The sequence below is a fragment of the Vicugna pacos genome, chromosome 5 (genome assembly GCF_048564905.1).
Source record: "Vicugna pacos chromosome 5, VicPac4, whole genome shotgun sequence".
In the NCBI taxonomy this organism is placed as follows: domain Eukaryota; kingdom Metazoa; phylum Chordata; class Mammalia; order Artiodactyla; family Camelidae; genus Vicugna; species Vicugna pacos.
Genome location: NC_132991.1, coordinates 80,536,256 through 80,553,957, shown reverse-complemented (window position 1 = coordinate 80,553,957; position 17,702 = coordinate 80,536,256). Strand labels below are relative to the sequence as shown.

The 17,702-nt window shown below is 42.7% G+C and overlaps 1 protein-coding gene and 1 pseudogene across 1 annotated transcript; one reads left to right on the top strand and one right to left on the bottom strand.

Annotated features, from left to right (window-relative positions):
* The first annotated feature begins 6,154 nt into the window (after window positions 1–6,154).
* On the top strand, window positions 6,155–6,887 carry LOC102525199 (UBX domain-containing protein 2B pseudogene; annotated as a pseudogene).
* A 7,888-nt stretch (window positions 6,888–14,775) lies between these two features.
* INHA (inhibin subunit alpha) lies at window positions 14,776–17,567 on the bottom strand. Its single transcript, XM_006207213.4, has 2 exons — window positions 17,106–17,567; window positions 14,776–15,769 (listed from the first exon to the last, which is right to left on the bottom strand). Exons 1-2 carry the CDS (start codon window positions 17,365–17,367, stop codon window positions 14,937–14,939), a joined length of 1,095 nt encoding a protein of 364 aa, XP_006207275.1. The 5' UTR covers window positions 17,368–17,567; the 3' UTR covers window positions 14,776–14,936.
* Window positions 17,568–17,702: the final 135 nt, after the last annotated feature.

The following is a 17,702-nucleotide window of genomic DNA, read 5'->3' as shown; positions in this document are numbered from 1 at the left end:
CGTAACACCCGGTTTTAAAAGTTGTTACTGTTTCGGGTTTGAAAATGAGAAAACAGACTAACAAAGCCTGAGTTACTTGCGAAGGTCGTTCAATTAGTAACAAATAGCGTCAAGATTGCCAAAATTTTTTTATTCTAAGATCCCATTGCAGCTTTCACCTGGCTCTGGGTCAAAAAGGACATCTATTACAGAACTAGACTAAGTAAATAATAATGTCTCCTACCAGAATTTCTGGTTTTCAGGGAGGTGTTGGTTAGTTGCTTCTTTTTTTTTAATGTAGTGCCCAACTTTCTGATTTATTTTCAAAATGAATCGTAAGCCAGTTGAGAGTAGAATTAAGATCAGAGTCATCTTTATCCCAAGTTGCAAAATTTGAAGGATCTTATTTTCTAAAGACAAAATATTTGAAATGGCAATATATATGCCACTAAAGCACAAAGTTTGGCGATTATGTCATACTATGTGTGAACTGAGCAGAAAGCCCAAAAGGGAGTGAACCGGACTAAGAGGAAACACATCAAGAACAGGAAAGCAGTATACAAATGTAAAGTAAAAGTAGGACCTTAAAATACTTTTGTAGAATTATTAATCCCAGAAGAGTGATGATTGTCAGTCCCTGTTTATCAGTCACTCAGAAGTAGGGAGGGCAGTTCTCCCAAACTCTTACTGCTAATTCTAACCTTTGTAGACAAGAAGAGACAGATTCTTTTAAAGTTTCTGACACTGCAATGCTTTGAAATCAGTGTCGGGGTGCCTCCAGAGCCCACAGTTTGTCACCATATGGGTAGCCCCTGTAGCCAGATTTGTTCTGCAGCCCCTTGAATGTGAAAGGGGGACAAAGAGCAGCAAAGAAAACTGAACTGCAGAGAGAGAAAACATCTACTGAGAGAAGCAGCAACAAGAGACTATACAGTTCTTTTTTCCAGCCCTCTGGGAGGCCCACTCCCCTTTCTGCTCTTGGCCTGCAGAGGAGGCCTTGGCCACCTTCCAAAGAATTCTCCCCACCCCATCCCCTTTTTTCCCCTAAGTTAGTTTCCATGTATTTCTGTAAAGTGCTACCATAAGAACCTGGACTAAGACAAAACCTTTTCAAAAACTTAGAGAGTGAAAGGAAAAAAAGTTATTCCGTTCACCATAACAGAAACAAGAAAGAGAGAGTATATACCTAGAACATTTTGAGAAATAAGCCATATCGATACTAAGAAAATCAGAAAACTTTAAGGACATTAGAAATGGCCTAAGTAAATGAAAAGATAACATGTTCCTGATGAGAAGATTCAATATTATATTAATGTCAAATTAATGCAATTTCCATCAAAATCTCAATGGGAAGATTTTGGAACTTGACAAGTTGATTCTAAAATTCCTCTGGAAGACTAAACACACAAGCACTGCCAAGAAACTTTGTGGAGGAAAAAAGCACAAGAGGCACTTCTTGCCCTGTCAGATAGCAAACTGTCCTATAAGGCCACAATAACCAAAGCAGCATGATACTGACAAAGAAATAGACAAATATTGACAGAAACAACTAAGATTACATGGCAATTTTTTTGTTTGTTTTTACTATCCACAATAAAATTGACTTTAATAGTTTAAATGAGTGTTCAGTAGTTTTGGAACAACTAGCTATGCATCAGGAAAAAAACTAAGCTCCTTCCCTTATATACACCACACACATTAAATTCCAGGAGGATTAAAGAGATAAACATTGTTTTAAAAATTAAATCTAAGGACTCTTTGAAGTTTGAAGTTCAAATTCACCTCTTAAAGAATTATTATCTTTAAAAGGCATGCAATGCTATTTTAAAGAAATTGTCCTTAAAAAGTAATATGTGTATGCCCTACTACTGCACAATTTCATATTACCATGAATGAAATTGTGTTTCTCAAATAAATGCCATGATATCTTGCTCTTACACTCTTTTGAGTTTTATTCCCAAAGAATAACACTCCACCTAAAATCAGAAATGCGCATCAGGCTTCACCCCCACGTTATTGTGTGAGGAGAGAAGTGAGTTGTAAGCAGCTGCTACTGGTAGCTTCCCTGCCACCCCTAAGTTTCCTGGGGTAACATCTGCAAAATGCTTGTTACCAAAGGGGTAAGGGAAGGTGTGCTGGTTACTAGCTTAGGCAACAGGGATGGAGGGAAAGGAAGAAAGAGTGTCTTGACACAAGAGCAACTACCAGAGAATATAAACTTCAGCATCCTGGTCCAAATCTTGCTTGTTCCTGCTACCATAGAACATGCAATCCCCTGGACTGTTGCCCACAGGGGAACAGAAGTAATAATTCATTTCTAGGACATGAGCCATTGTCTTGGATCTGGACCTCACCACTCTGGAGCAGATCGAATGACTGAGATCTAAGGATTTCTCCAAAATGAAAAATTCACACTTGAAATTTCTTTGTAGGAAGGGAGGATGAAATTAGATCATTTACTTGTTCAGTCAACTAGGTATCTTCATGGAGCAGGAAGGAGGGGGCACATGGAAGAGAATGAAGAGGTGTCGGTATTACCTCCAAAATTAGATTTGATAAAACAGTTTGTACTAGAGAGGAGGCCATGTGCCTGGCCCCAACAGCCCCAGGATTGAGTGATCAGAGGCAGTTCTGTCTACGTAAGTAACCACACATCATGTCTCTCGGTTCTGCTGCCAGACCTAGCCACAAAAGATTGGCCCAGGAATTGGCTGAATCACCAAAAGCAAATCAGCAGCATTGCAGGAGATCTAGCATGAGAGCTCTGCACTGGACCGTGACCAAGCAAGCCCATCCAGCCTGGTTCCGGGAGAGACTGAACATGAGGTGCACAGAGGGAAAGCTGGAGAGGCAGAAGCCAAGTTCAGTGTGAAATCAGAGAAGCTGGAGCCTGAGAGTGGCTGACTGAAAAGCCACAAAATAACAATATTTCAGTGACCCAGAGGCAGATGTGGTCACCTAGCCCAAGAGGAATTTGCAGTTCTGCACAAAATACACTGAGGGATTCCCTGAGTGGCTTCATAGTAAACCTGAGGTCACCAGAGAGTGCCTTTAATTGTCTACCCTGGAAACCCATGAAATCATCTGAGAAAGGGGTTAAGAAGGGCTATAAGAACGATCGGCCATGTTCTTAATTCAGAACACAGAAAGAAAAGGATGAGATGAAAAATACATTCCCCATTCAAGCTGATAGGAAAAGAGCAAAAATCTGATAGGAAATGTGAGTGGAGGCACCTATGGAGAAGAGAAGAAAGCAGGCAGAATCTCGGGGAGGAGGAGAAAGTCACTGTTCCAGGCATAACCCAGGGAAGGCCAGTTGGCAAAATCAGGTACCTATGTGACAAGTGTCTTCATCTCAATTCTGCCTACACACAGGGCTGGAGAGAGGAGAGAAACGGTCCATGACAAGAGAAACTGCAAGTGAAATAGCAATAAAACCTGCAAAGTGAAACAGGATACGAGAGAGATCAGAGGGCTTAGGGTCTCCAGGACCAGGAGAAGGGGAAAGGCAGAGGCTGCTTTAGAATCTCAGTCTTTGTAGAACCTCAAAGTTAGAGCAGCCTTTCATTCTTTCATTCTTCAACAAATATTTACTGAGCCCTGAATATGTGCTAGATTCTGTGCTGATTCCGGGTAAATACAGGCAATGACAGTATGCCTCTTGTTCTCAACGAGCTGGCAGTGTGGTGGAAGAGATGGCAGCGATCACATCCCAACATTGTATCTGCTTCCTATTACTGCTGTAACAAATTACACCAAACTTAGTTACTTAAGGCAACACACATTTATTATCTTATAATTCTAAAGATCAGAAATCCAAAATTGATCTCACTGGGCTAAAATTAAAGTGTCAGAGTGGCTTTGTTCCTTTCTAGGGGTTCCAAGGCAAAATCTGTTTTCTTGTCTTTTCCAGCTTCTCGAAGCTGCCTGCTTCCCTAGCTTGTGGCCCCTTTCCATCTTCACAGCCAGCAATGACTGAGTGATTCTTTCTCACATCGCATCATTTTGACACTGACTCTTCTGCCTCCCTCTTCCACATTTAAGGATTCTTGTGATTACATTGGGCCCACCTGGAAAATCCAAGATAATCTTCCTATTTTCAGGTCAGTAGATTAACAATTTGTAGATTCCATCTGCAGTATTAATTCTCCCTCCCCATATAGCATAACATATTTACTTGAATAAATTTGACATGTAACATTGTGTCAATTTAAAATGTACATATAACATTTGCACAGGTTCTGGGGATTAGGATGTAGACATCTTTAAGGGAAGTGGACATTATGCTGCCTATCACAAATGTGATGCATGGTAGAGACAGTGCGATGGGAGATGGTTCTGGTCCAAAACTGAATACATGCTGCAGCCTCTCCCTCCCATCCCAAAAGGTTAGAAATAACAGAAGAGATGTAAAAATGAGTAGATAAATTCATAATCATCCTGGACAACAATGAGAACCCTTGGTGGACCAGAAACCATGAGGTATCCCTAAAAGAACGATGGCAGGTGGAAACTGATCAGAGAAGAAAACCACAGCCCAAAATGTGCACAGCAGTAGAATGCCACAGGAGTTGAAAACAGCATCAAGGGCCCTCCATGCCCAAAGAGGGTGGGTCCTGGAAGCTCCTGGGCTCAGGAGCCACCAACAGGGCACTGATTATTCAGCATGCCACAGCATGTCAACCACTCAACATACACTCCCCCTTCTTGTCCAATTCCAGCAGGATTATTTGCCTTCAGGTGGGAGCAGTAGATATAAGATCTTTAGATGGAGAGAAAGGACAGTGTTCCTGGTGACTAGATACATAGGAGGAAAAGGAATCACCCACTTGCAGAAGATGAGGTAACAAAACAGCCCCCCATAGCAGTTACTGACAGAAGAGTATGATATACATCATGACATGCTCTCATTACCCTTTTGCTAAGAAATGTACAACGGAGAGAACAAACGGTCAAACAGAAATCTGAAATAAAGGATAAGCTTCCAGCCAATAATTACCAAACGTTGGGAGAAAGTCAACATCTTTGTTTTTGTTTTTTTGGGGGGAGGTAATTAGGTTTATTTACTTTTTTATTTGACTGGAGGAGCTGGGGATTGTACCCATGACCTCATGCTTGCTAAGCATGCACTCTACCACTGAGCTATAACCTCCCCACAAGAAAGTCAACATCTTAAAGGACATATCAAATCCAATGCATAGAAGAACTTTCATGCAGTGAAATAAATCATAGAGCAAGAATAGGACTTCAGTATAATTATTACATTCTTGGATAGAAAAGGATATCACAATGATTTTTTTAAAAAATCAACTGAAAAATTGAACATGAATATGAAATAACAAGAACCCCTCAAAAGAATGATCAGAATGAGCACAGCTAAAGGGGTACATGCCTGACTGGGAGGGTTGAGCAAGTATATTTTTCTATCACATAACACAAGACAAAATATGCAAAGTATTTTATTTTTGAAAAAGCTAAGATACACAGAGGGTTGATCTAACACTTTCAGTATCAGTTAATATAAAGTTCTGAAGGAGAATAAAGAAAGAATATGAAAGGAAGTTATCCTCAAATAAGTAAAAGAACAAAATATCCCAAAATTGAAGAAAAAACATGAATCTTCAGTTCAAAAGGGCCCACCAAATGCCAATTAGAATCCCTTTTTCAAGCTAACAATGTGGCTCTATTATGGTGCAATTTCAGATGCCATGGTAAGGAGGAAATCTTGAAAGCTTCCACTTAGGAGATGGGGGCAGGGGGAGCAGATGAACTATAAAGGTATGAGAATCGTATACACATTAAGTCTCATTGAAAAACAGGATACAAGAAGCAAATGGAGAGAATTTTTCAAAATTCAGGGGAAAAATATCTTTGAATCTAGAATTGTATACACAGCCCAACCGCCATTCAAGTGTGAAAATAAAAAGACTTTTTTCAGTTACAGGGGACTCAGAAAGTTTATCACCTGCAGACTTACTCTGAAATAAGCAGTAAAGGAGGAAAACGATACTAAGAAAAATGAGCCCAAGAAAAGGGAGAGGCCAAAAGCAATGGTGAGCAAAGACTTTAGTAAATTTGTTCAAGCTCAGGGTAGGACAAAACAGGAAGGAAAAAAAGGGGGTGAGGTGGGTGGGGAGAAACATTGAAGGCATAAGAAGGCAGGGAGCTGGCAGAGATGGTGAAGGCAGCACCTAGTCCACAGAGTAGAAAAGGAGATCTTCAGGGCTGTGACCCTCAAAAGCACAGGATTTGCAGAATTTGATAAGAATGTGAAGACCTTGCAAAGAAATCTGAAAATAACCAGAGTGATGATGTATTGAGAAATAAATTGACCTTGGCAGAAATGTATGAAGATGAATGGAAATGCAAATCTTCTAAATATGATAGACCTAGAATTACGGTCTTTAAAAGCACATGAATACCACCTCAAACATTTTCCCACTATTGGGGAGATGTTCATTTATTTGCTTGATGTGCTGACTACCACATCACTCCATTGTAAGGTCTGGTCAAGTGAACATGGATACAGTGGATTACATATAATTTGACCTTCCACTGGGCAAATTGTGAATGAACTTTGCAAAGAGGCAAGGGAACATGGGACTGTTCCTCTGCATTTAGCCTCAAGAGCTTCAGGTGGTAACAAATCTAACTCATCTACAGGTGGAGGGTACAGATTGGATTATTCCTTTTGTAAGCGGTCTGAATACAACAATGAGAAAAAAAATTAGCTGCGAGATGTTCAGATTCTGCTTAAACTGTGACGTAACAGTTTTAGTTTAGATAATGGAGAACTGAGACCTTACAGTCACCCAATAAATGTTCAGTATCTTGAATTTGTTAAGAGAAGGGTGGCTCTCTTTGCACACATGCCTGAAACTCAGCAACTTATATTAGAAATTTTTTAAAGTGGCATTATTGATGGCAGAAGATTTCAAAAGAAATTCTCCTGGAGCTTCTGCAACTGGTTCAGGGTGACCAAGTGAATTTGGATATGCAGGGTCATCAAAATCAAGAATACATACAACCTAGAACAAAGCTCAAGGCTTTTTAGTAGAGAAAGCAAAAACTTGGAAGCCTTACACCTGAAATTGTCAGTACGTCTTCCTCCCCAGAAGCGAAGAAGAACTCAGTACTTAATGCAGTTGTTCCTGCGGACGCTACAGTGCCCGTGACAAAAATTCATATCAGGTTAGCAGCTGAGAGTCACTTGATACAAAGATTCAACAGTACACACAGAATCCTAGATGTTCCCGGCTTTATTGTACATTCCCATCCTGAATTTGCAACTCTTGACTTCGTTCTTGTGTCTTTGTTTCCAGAGAGCCCACAGATGAAAGCCTGATACGAGAAGCAGGTATTCCTAATGCTGTGATACTCCAGCAACTAAAATAGCATTGTTCCGAGCCATGCAGTAGCAGATAGGAAAGGTGATGTGCCACGTTAATAAGGAAAATACTTCCAGCATGAACACAATCAAATTATTTTTATTACTTTTCCAGATACATTTTTGGTTTATTCTATCTTCCAGCCTTAGTATAGATACATTTGGACTAGGAATAGCTCTTGAGATAAGTATGTTTTGAATTTTTAGTTGCAAGTCTGGCTTAAGTTGATAACTTTTGTACATCCAGCCAAACCACTTTGTTACATGCTCAGTGTTAATGTAACAACATTCTTGGGCAGAAACAAAAATGAGCAAAACCCCTTTTTGATAAATCATTTGGTAAAATTTGCATTTCAGTTTCTTGATGCTGCATTGACCAATAGCCATTAAGAAATCTTTTTGTCAAATAAGTTGAAAGGTTTTTGTCATATACACTGAAAAGTATTTACATTCTGATTTTGAAATAGTTTGATCATATAATACTTATTTCTCCTATTAAGATTTTATGCATCTTTTAAATTATTGATTTAGCTATATTACTAGTATCAAAAAATACAGCTTGGCATTTTGGAGGAGGGTTGCTGAAAAGGTTTTTATTATTAAGATAGCATTATTTAAGGTAGGTTTCTGACTTTTTTATACATACACATACTTGTTTTTGTATTCTTTTTCATTATAGGTTAATACAAGATATTGAATAGTTTCCTGTGCTATACAGTATAAACTTGTTATTTATCTATTTAAAATATAGTGGTTAGTATTTGCAAATCTCGAACTCTCAATTTATCCCTTCCCACCTTCCTCCCCACCAGTAACCATGAGTTTGTTTTCTATACCTGTGAGTCTGTTTCTGTTTTGTAAATAAGTTCATTTGTCTTTTTTTAGATTCCACATATAAGTGATGTCAATTTTTCTTTCTCTTTCTAGCTTACTTATCTTGGAAGACAGTTTCCAGGTCCATCCATGTTGCTGCAAATAGCATTATTTTATTCTTTTTTATGGCTGAGTAGTATCCCATTGTATAAATATACCACAACTTCTTTATCCAGTCATCTGTCGATGGACATTCAGGTTGTTTCCATGTCTTGGCTATTGTATATAGTGCTGCTATGAGCATTGGGGTGCATGTATCTTTTCGAATTAAAGTTCCCTCTGAATAGATGCTCAGGAGTGGCATTGCTGGATCATATGGTAAGTCTGTTTTTAGTTTTTTGAGGAATCTCCATACTGTTTTCCATAACGGCTGCACCAAACTACATTCCCCCCAGCAGTGTAGGAGGATTCCCTTTTCTCCACACCCTCTCCAGCATTTATTGTTTGTGGACTTTTTAATGATAGCCATTCTGACTGGTGTGAGGTAATACCTCATTGTAGTTTTGATTTGCATCTCTCTAATAATTAGCAATATTGAGCAGTTTTTCATGTGTCCATTGTCCATTTGTATTTCTTCATTGGAGAATTGCTTGTTTAGTTTTCTGCTCATTTTTGGACTGGGTTGTTTGTTTTTTTTCTTATTAAGTTGTATGAGCTATTTATATATTCTGGAAATTAAGCCCTTGTCAAATATTTTCTCCCATTCCATAGGTTGTCTTTTTGTTTTCTTTATGGTCTCCTTTGCTGTGCAAAAGTATATAAATTTAATTAGGTCCCTTTTGTTTATTTTTGCTTTTATTTCTATTTCCTGGGTAGACTGCCCTAGGAGAACATTGCTTAGATTTATGTCAGATAATGTTTTACCTATGTTTTCTTCTCAGAGGTTTATAGTGTCTTGTCATATGTTTAAGTCTTTAAGCAGCTTGGCATCCTTATTTATAGAGTTGTGACCATCATAAACTAGAAACAAAAAGACGTTAAGATCAGCAGTCCTTAGGAAGATGTGTTAAGTAGCACTTTAAAATCAAGTAGTACTGTCCCCTTTAGAGCCTGTCTTGATCACATTAATTTATTCATTCAGCACATTTTTCTAGGAGATCCACTATATATATTTAACACTATTCTAACTGCTCAACCCAGAGTATATTCTACTCTGAGACAAAACTAGTACATAAATCCAGGAATGTATTTTTTGTCAGACACGTGGGATCTAAAGAATGACCACATAAATATTTGAAATTCTACTGAATTTCATATTTCCTGGATGAGGTAGGATATATCAGGAATGATAGAGAAGCTTTTTCTTCTTCCCAGATACCACTTCATCTTTGGTCACTATTCCTGGTAGTTTTCTATTGTTGCCATAACAGATTACTACAAATTTAGTGGCATTAAATAACACAGATTTATGATCTTACAATTCTGTAGGTTAGAAATCCAACTCACTGAAATAAAATCAAGGTGACAGCAGGGCTACATTCCTTTCAGGTGGCTCTAAGGGAGAATCGTTTCCTTGACTTTCCAGCTTCTATAGGCTGCCTATATTCCTTGGCTTTTGGTCCCCTTCTCCCATCTTCAAAGCCAGCAACATTACCTCTCTGTGACTCTTCTCTGTCATCACATCTCTCAGACAACAGCCAGGAAAGATTCTCTGTTTTTAAGGACTCGTGTGATTAGATTGAGCTCACCAAATAATCCACAATTACCTATCCCCATCTTAAAGTCTATAGTAACCTTAATCATATTTGCCAAGCCCCCTTTGCCATGTAAAGTAACATATCACAGGCTCCTTCTGGAGGCTCCAGGAGAAAATCTGTTCTTTGCTTCTTCCAACCTGTAGAAGCTGCTGGCATCCCTTGGCTCATGGCTCTACCTACCACTCTAATCTCTGCTTCTGATCTAACATCTTTCACGACCAGCTTTGGTTCTCCTGCCTCCCTCTTAAAAGGAACCTTGTTATTACTCTTGGCCTACCTAGATAATCCAGGATAATCTCCCTATCATCTCAAGGTGCTTAATTTAATCACATCTGCAAAGTCCCTTTTACCATGTAAGGTAACATGTTCACAGATTTGGGGACTAGGAAACAAACATTTTTGGAAGGCCATTATTCTGCATGCTGCAGTCCATCTCTGCCCCACACATTCACTCCATACCAAATAAATTCACCCCCTTCCAAATGTGTTTAAAAATTTCAGTCCATTATAGCCTCAACTCAAAATCCAAAACCTTATCTGAATCTCACTAGGTTAAAAGTCCCAAATCTCATGATTTAAATTATCTAAATCAAGTATAGGTGAGGATTTGGGTATGATTCCTGGGGCACAATACCTCTCCATCTGTGCACCTGTGAAACAAATTACCTGCTCCCAAATACATTGGTATGATAGGCATAGGCTAAAAGTTATAGATATTCCCATTCAAAAACCAGAAAATGGAATGAAAAAAGGAACTACCAGTTCCAAGAAATTTAGAAATCCAGCCAGGCAGACTCCATTAGGTTTCAAGCCCTGGAAATAATCTCTGGCTTGCAGCTTCATCCTTTGGGCTTTGACTCCCTCCCAGAACATCTTTCCTTTTTCATGAGAGGTGACACATGCATGTAGATGATTAGTTTTATCAGCTTGTTTCTGGCCTGTAGAACTGGTGGGGCAGGGAGTGGGGTGGAGATGGGTCCAACCACCTTCTTTCATTTCATACTCTCTCTGTCCCTTTCCATTTAAGAGGTGGCGTTTCTGCTGGTATAACATTCTCAAGAAAATTGTGGGTCTCCTATGTGTGTCATGGGAGACAGAAGGCTCCTCCGTGGATCTTTCCTGGATAATATTTTTATTTTTGGCTTTTAATGAGATGGCCAAGGGGATCTATGAGTCACACCCTCAAACTCTTCAAGGAGCTTTTTGTGTGACCGAATACTCAGACCTTCTGATTTTTTTTTTTTTTTGAGAAATTTGGAAAAGGTTGTACAGCTGTACCCATACCTCTTTCTACAGAGCAGGCTTTCCTGACAGTGAGTCTCTTATTTTAGTCCCTTTTGCCATTTGGGTAGGCTGAGAATTTCCCAAATCATCAAGTCCTGGTTCCTTTACATATTTTAATTGAATGTTTTATTGAGGTATAGCTGATATGCAACATTATATATGTTTCAGGTATACAACATAGTGATTCACAAGTTTTAAACATTGTATTTCATTTATACTTACTGTAAAATATTAGCTATATTCCCTATGTTGTACAATATCTCCTTGTGGCTTACTTACGTTATACATAGTTTATTTAGCAGGTTTTTTTCTCCATTTATCTATCTCCTCCAACATTTTACTGTAATCAGCAAGAAGAAAGCAGGCGGCATTTTCCACATTTCTCTTAGAAATCTCCTTAGCTAAATATCTAAGTTTGTCACTTACAACTTCTGTTTTCCACGTAACTGCAGGGCACAATTCAGCTAAGTTTTTTGCCACTGTATAACAAGTTTCCATGGCATGTTCCTCATGTCCTTCTGCACCCTCACTGGCAGTGCCTTTAATGTTCTTATTTCTACTAACAGTCTGTTCACAATGATTTAGATAGTCCCTGTGGTGATTGGGTAGGTTCCTTACTTCCTTTGAGCTCTCACTGGCATTAGCTTTCATATATCTGCTAAGGTCTATTCAAAGCAATCTTGGCTCTTTCTGTGATGCTCCTCAAAATTCTTCCAGCCTTGAGTCTAGTTCAGAAGCCACTGCCACAGGTTTGGTATTGGTTACAGTAAGTAGCACCGCACTTCCAGGTATCTAGAAAAGCCTGTTATACTCACTGCCAGCTGACTTGAATGTGCTGATAGGAGATTTGGAATTCATCTTTCTCCAGGGGCCTCATTATTTCAAGGTGAATATACCTGTTCTGGGTGTTTAAATACTGGGAGTGCTCCCAACACAGGACAGAAGTGTTGATCCCATGACTACAGAGAAAACTTTTTTCTCAGTGTCGTAATATAGAGTAAGAAGATGATTCTTCTGTTCCCCTCAGTATAGGAAACCTTGATCCTTTCCACTTATTGAAAACAATTTTGATAATATATAAACAACAGTCAGTCCGAGTTCCAAAAGATTGCCTGAAATAAATTATATTTTCACAAAAGCAAAATCATCTTCCTAAGGGAACGATTTATGGAAAGAAATTAATACTTGAAATAAAAGGGGATTGACCTGTTTTGGATTAACAAAACAGGGTGAGGGGATCAACACACACATATATATAACTGAATCACTATTCTCTACATCAGAAATAAACACAACATTGTAAATCAACTATATTTCAATTAAAAAAAAATAATAATTTCCCTTTAGTGTGTAAATTGGTGCAGCCAGCTAGGGAAAACAGGATGGATGTTCTTTAAAAAACTAAAAATAGAGCTACCATATGATTCAGCAATCCCACTCTTGGGCATATATGCAGAAAAGATAAAAAATCTCATTTGAAAAGATACACACACCCCAATGTTCATAGGAGCACTATTCACAGTAGCTGATACATGGAAACATCCCAAGTGTCCATCAACAGATGACTGGTTTAAGAAGTGGTGATTAGAATGACCAAATTTTTATTTTGTTAACTAAAAACTGAAAAATATACCAACCCCCCCACAAACCACTACTTTCTACCATCACCATAATATCATAAAAAGAATAACACTTTCACACACAGAAAGAGACAAAGAGAGAGGAAGGGTAACTTTAGAATAAAGAGCAGCCCTTTAGAAAGAATACCTTTGGCTTTGGGAAAATTGCTATGCTGTACTCACTTCTCCCACTCTGTCTCAGATAGGGGAAGACATTTCCCTAGCAACACCAGTCTGCTAACTGGCTTAGTGGAGAACACTGTGCCCCTCAGTAGAGTGTCCCCAGCCCTCAGGTCTTATCCACATCCCCAGGACAGGGAAAAGTCTGGACCTCACAGGGTCATAGGCAGCCCCAGCAGGAAGATGGAGCACCCTAGCCTAGTAGGAGGATTGAAGATCTTGGGGACAGGCCTCGCTCAAGGGAGGGGGTATCTGGTGAAGGAAGCCAGACAGGCAGAGAGTGGTGCTCAGTTGAGCTTGGGGATAATCTCTCATTCCCAACCAGCCCTCTCCCCAGTCCCCTGCCTGAGTTGGGAGCCCAGGGGCCTGAGCAGACTGGTTGTAATGCTGGGTCTAGGTGAAGGTGCTGGGAGAGACTTAAGCTCATGAACAGGCATATTCCCCCCTCCAGAACAGTGGCAGAGCCTCCTGGGGAATTCAGCATCAGCAGAGACTGGGGGAGCACCAGAGTGTGGAATGGGCTGCTCTGGGGGCTCTAGTGCTGTAAGGAACAATAGCTCATTCAGCTCAGCTCACACAGGGAGAAGGTGTTAGCCTAGGGGTGACAGGGTGGGTTCTCTCCCCTCCACACCACTTTCCTAGGGCAGGCACTTACCAGCACACCTCATACCCCATACATCTATCTAGGTTAATTGAGGGGAGTCTTGCATTAGCATATAAATACACACTTCAGTATCAGAAAGTGCTTAGAGTTTCAGTCTGAGGGACCTGAACATCCCAACCCTTCCCCTCTACACACACACACACACACACACACACACACACTCCTTAGAAGGAGCCTGGATGAAACTTACTGGCTGAAAGCCAGGACCCTGGGGCAGGGTAGGAGGATAATAAAACCAAGGGGAGAAGGAGGAGAGTGAAGAAAGCAGACAGGAATGCCAGGGAAGCGGGGGACCAATCAAGGCGGGACTGGAAGAAAAGGACTCTTTGCATCCGGCTGTGGACTCTCAGTGCGGGCATAAGTTCACACAAGAGCAAATGTTTTTCTGACAGTAGGTTCTGCCTTTCCACCCTCTGACATTAAGGTCTGAGTTAAGGGGTTACACATGGCACACTGAGAGAGCCAAAGATTTCAAGAACCCGAATCCCAGTACAGCCTGTCCTCTTGGAATCTACATCAAGAGCTAATGAGAGATTTGAAGGTGTCCCAGGATCCTCAGCAAATTGAAATCCTCACATCTTCATTCTTTTGTCTCTCTCCCTTTGTCGACTTTCAGAGGCTGACAACTCATACATCTTTCCCTTACTCCCCACTCAAATTCCTGACCAGCTCTGAACATCTGTTTCAGTGGGACCCTCAAAGCCATGATCTCTGGCCAGTCTATGAATCACCTGACCTGGAGCTAGGTGTCCATCAGCTAGGGCAGATTGTGGCAGGGGAGGGGGTTATGCCCACTTAGATGTAGGCACTGTGAGGTGTGGCAGGACAGGCAACCCAATTGACATATCAGGTCCGGCTTGTATGAGAGCCAATTCAGTCTCCAGAGAGGCAGCCCGGAGCTTCGAGCACATTTTCATCATCCCCAGCTGTTGTAGCTTCCCAGCAGATACACATCCAGTTACAGCTCGTGAACCCCAGATTTCCGAGGTCAAGTGAGGCTGAGTGACCTGAGATCCCACTACCCCATGTTCCCCAGGGCCCAGATCTCCCACATACACACCATATAAGAGAAGCCTGAGGATGCACACCAAGTTGTATGCACCATGTTGTTTATTGTCATGTCACCTGTGGGATGGGGTGGGGAGGGGAGCCTCCAGGCAGAAGGAGAGGGGAGGTGGGAACCATCTATTTTCTGAACTCTGCCCTTCTTCCAGGCTGGTGATGGTGGGGGCTTGGCCACCCTCTGGACTCCCTTAGATGCAAGCACAGTGCTGCGTGAGAAGGTTGGGCACCGTCTCATACTTGAAAGAGTAACCTCCATCTGAGGTGGTGCGGACACTTAGGGGCCTCATGGTCCCCGGGAGAGCAGCACAACAGGGCTGGGCTCCTGGCACCAAAGAGAGGGGCTGGACAGGGGTAGGAGGAGTCCCGGGGACTGGCAGGGGCAGGTCTGGCAGGGTGGGCAGCCCACAGCCCCCGTGACAATAGTGGAAGATGAAACTGGGAGGGTGCACGATCCACCGGTCCCAGCCCAGCTCCTGGAAGGAGATGTTGAGGGCCGCTCTGTGGCAGTCGGCAAGGGCGGCGGGTTCCTCTGGAGGCCTCTGTAGCAGGCGCAGTGCAGCAGGAGACCAAGGCCAAGGCAGCGGGGAAGTGGAGCGTCGGGCTCTCTCCCCTCCACTGGGTGGCCTGGCCCGTGTGTGTGCCACCAGGAAGGGGGTGGCCTCAGGCCGGGCCGAGCAGGAACAGAGAGGACAATGAAGCAGTAGCACCAGGACAGGGTGGGTCAGCAGAGGGAAGGCAGAGGCGGCCAGGTGCAGCACAGCCCAGCGAGAAGGTGCCTGGCCCAGCGACATGGGCACAGCCACAGGGCCCCCGGATGACAGTGCCAGCAGACCTAGCAGGGGCCCAGAGCTATTGGCAGCTGCTGTCTCCTGCCTGTCCAGTCCTGTGTGGAACCACAGCTGGGCCGAAGTCACCTGGCGGTTGCGTGTGTGCTGAGATGGCCGGAACACATATGTGAAGAGGCCCTCCTCGGCCTCCTGGGCCAGCTTTCCAGCAGCTGGCTCATCCCCACAGCTGGCACCTGCAGGAGGTAGAGGGAAGGCAGAGGACAGCCCTGACTGGCAGAACCCAGGACCCCTCCTCCTCAGCAGGAAGGATACAGCTGCTCTCCACGAGCCTGCCACTCTACTGAGACTCCTCCCATCTAGGGAGAATTGACAGAGGCTCCCCTTTTGTTACTTCTTCATTAAAGGACTTTAAAAATACCAGACATTGCCAACTTCTCCCTGAAGTGGCTTTGCCAATTAATATTCCCATCAGCGGTGTGTAAGAGGCCTTGCACTCTCTTCCTTCACCAACACCTAGAATTGTTAGTTAGATTTAATTTCTGTTCATCTGATACTGTGAAATGGTACCCTGAATGGTGTATACACAGGCATTTGTTATATTACTCTTTATAGCTTTTTAGATGCCAGAAAAATTGCGTAAGAAATTCCTTAAAATAATTCCACTTTAAAAAGACAGGTTAACACCAAGAAAGAGGAAAAGGAGGAGAAAGGATGTAGCTCAGAAAAAAGGAGTGTGCATTCTAAGAAAGTGCAGGTGGCATCCTTACCCTGACAGTTACATAGATGGCACCAGACAATCATGAAGCAGTACAAGTTGAGCAATTAGGGCTGTACCATTACATGGATTATCTCATTATAAACCTCACCAAAGATGATCCATTTTGCAGATAAGAAAACTGAGGGTTAGAAAGATGAAGTGCCATTTAACTATTAAGTGGCCAGGCTGGGATTCTGCCTGATCCCGAAGCCACACTTTTACTCACTATACTGCATAGGGACAAAGCACAGGGGGGTGAGGGATCCTTTGAGAGAAAAGGGGGCCAGATTACAAGAAAGTCCAGCCAGAGGAGGGCTTTACTCATTAAGTCAATGGAACATGGGGAGGTGAGAAGGGAACTCATGAGAAGACAGACTAGTTTTGAAGTTTCCCAACTAATCTTTCTCCTGCATCCCTGATATCTTCCCAAGTCTCAACTACTTTGGGCTAAAGAAACAATGTTTGGAGCAGGAAGTAAAAGCAAAGACAGGAGGAAAGGTGGCAGGAAAGAGCCCATGCCCAGATACCTCTGTCCCTAGAGACCCCTGGGCCCCTAGACCACTATCTCCCAAATGCCTCCTATGAGCCATACACTCTAGATACACCATCTCACTTAATTCTGAGAAGCAGGCATTATGTCCATTTTACAGATGAGGAGACAGAGGCTCAGGGAGGTTTAGTAACTGGCCCATTGCTGCAAAGCCAGTTAAGTGACAGGTCTGGGATTCAAATCCTGACCTGCCCGGTTCCCAAGCCCAAGCTATACCACACTGTTTCTCAAAGTTGAGATGCCAGTTCCCCACCCCCATTACCTGTAGCCGGGAAAAGGATGGCCTGGGAGACATCCTCCTCCTCGGGCTCAGAGCCCCTGTGCTTGAAGCCCCCCACAGCGTGTCTTCGGGGCAGGCGCCTGACTCCAGAATCCCCACCTTCCCCAGTCACCGCTGGGGGTCCCAAGGCATCGAGGAACAGGGCCCTCACCTTGGCCAGGACAATTTCCCTGTCCAGCTCTGGCCCTTGGCAGCCATGCCCACCCCGTGGGGCCAGCAGTAAGAGGAGCAGCTGAGGCCACATAGCTTGCCTGGCCCTGCCAGCGGTGAAACCACACTCTGCCCTGTTTCCCTTCTGTCAGGGTCTGCCCTGGGCCTCCCCACTCTCCCCTCCCCATCCCACCACCTGCCCTCTTCTACCCTTCTCACCCCAGTCTTCCCCAGTCCTTCCCACGCCCTGCAGTCCAAGTTGCCCCTGCCCATGGCATTGAGACCTCCTATCTCTGACGCAGATGTCTGTGGCCCTGAGCCTTATCTCCCACTCCCGCCAGGAATGTGGGGGAGAGGGCTAGCGAGGGTTTCACCCCAAGTGACCCGACCCACACATACAACCCCTTCCCCCTACACACACACACACAC

Coding starts and splice junctions, on each gene's coding strand:
- INHA (XM_006207213.4), bottom strand. CDS start 17,367: ATGTGGCCTCAGCTGCTCCTCTTACTGCTGGCCCCACGGGGTGGGCAT. Junction 15,770..17,105: donor CATCCTTTTCCCGGCTACAG/GTAATGGGGGTG, acceptor TACCTCCTGCAG/GTGCCAGCTGTGGGGATGAG.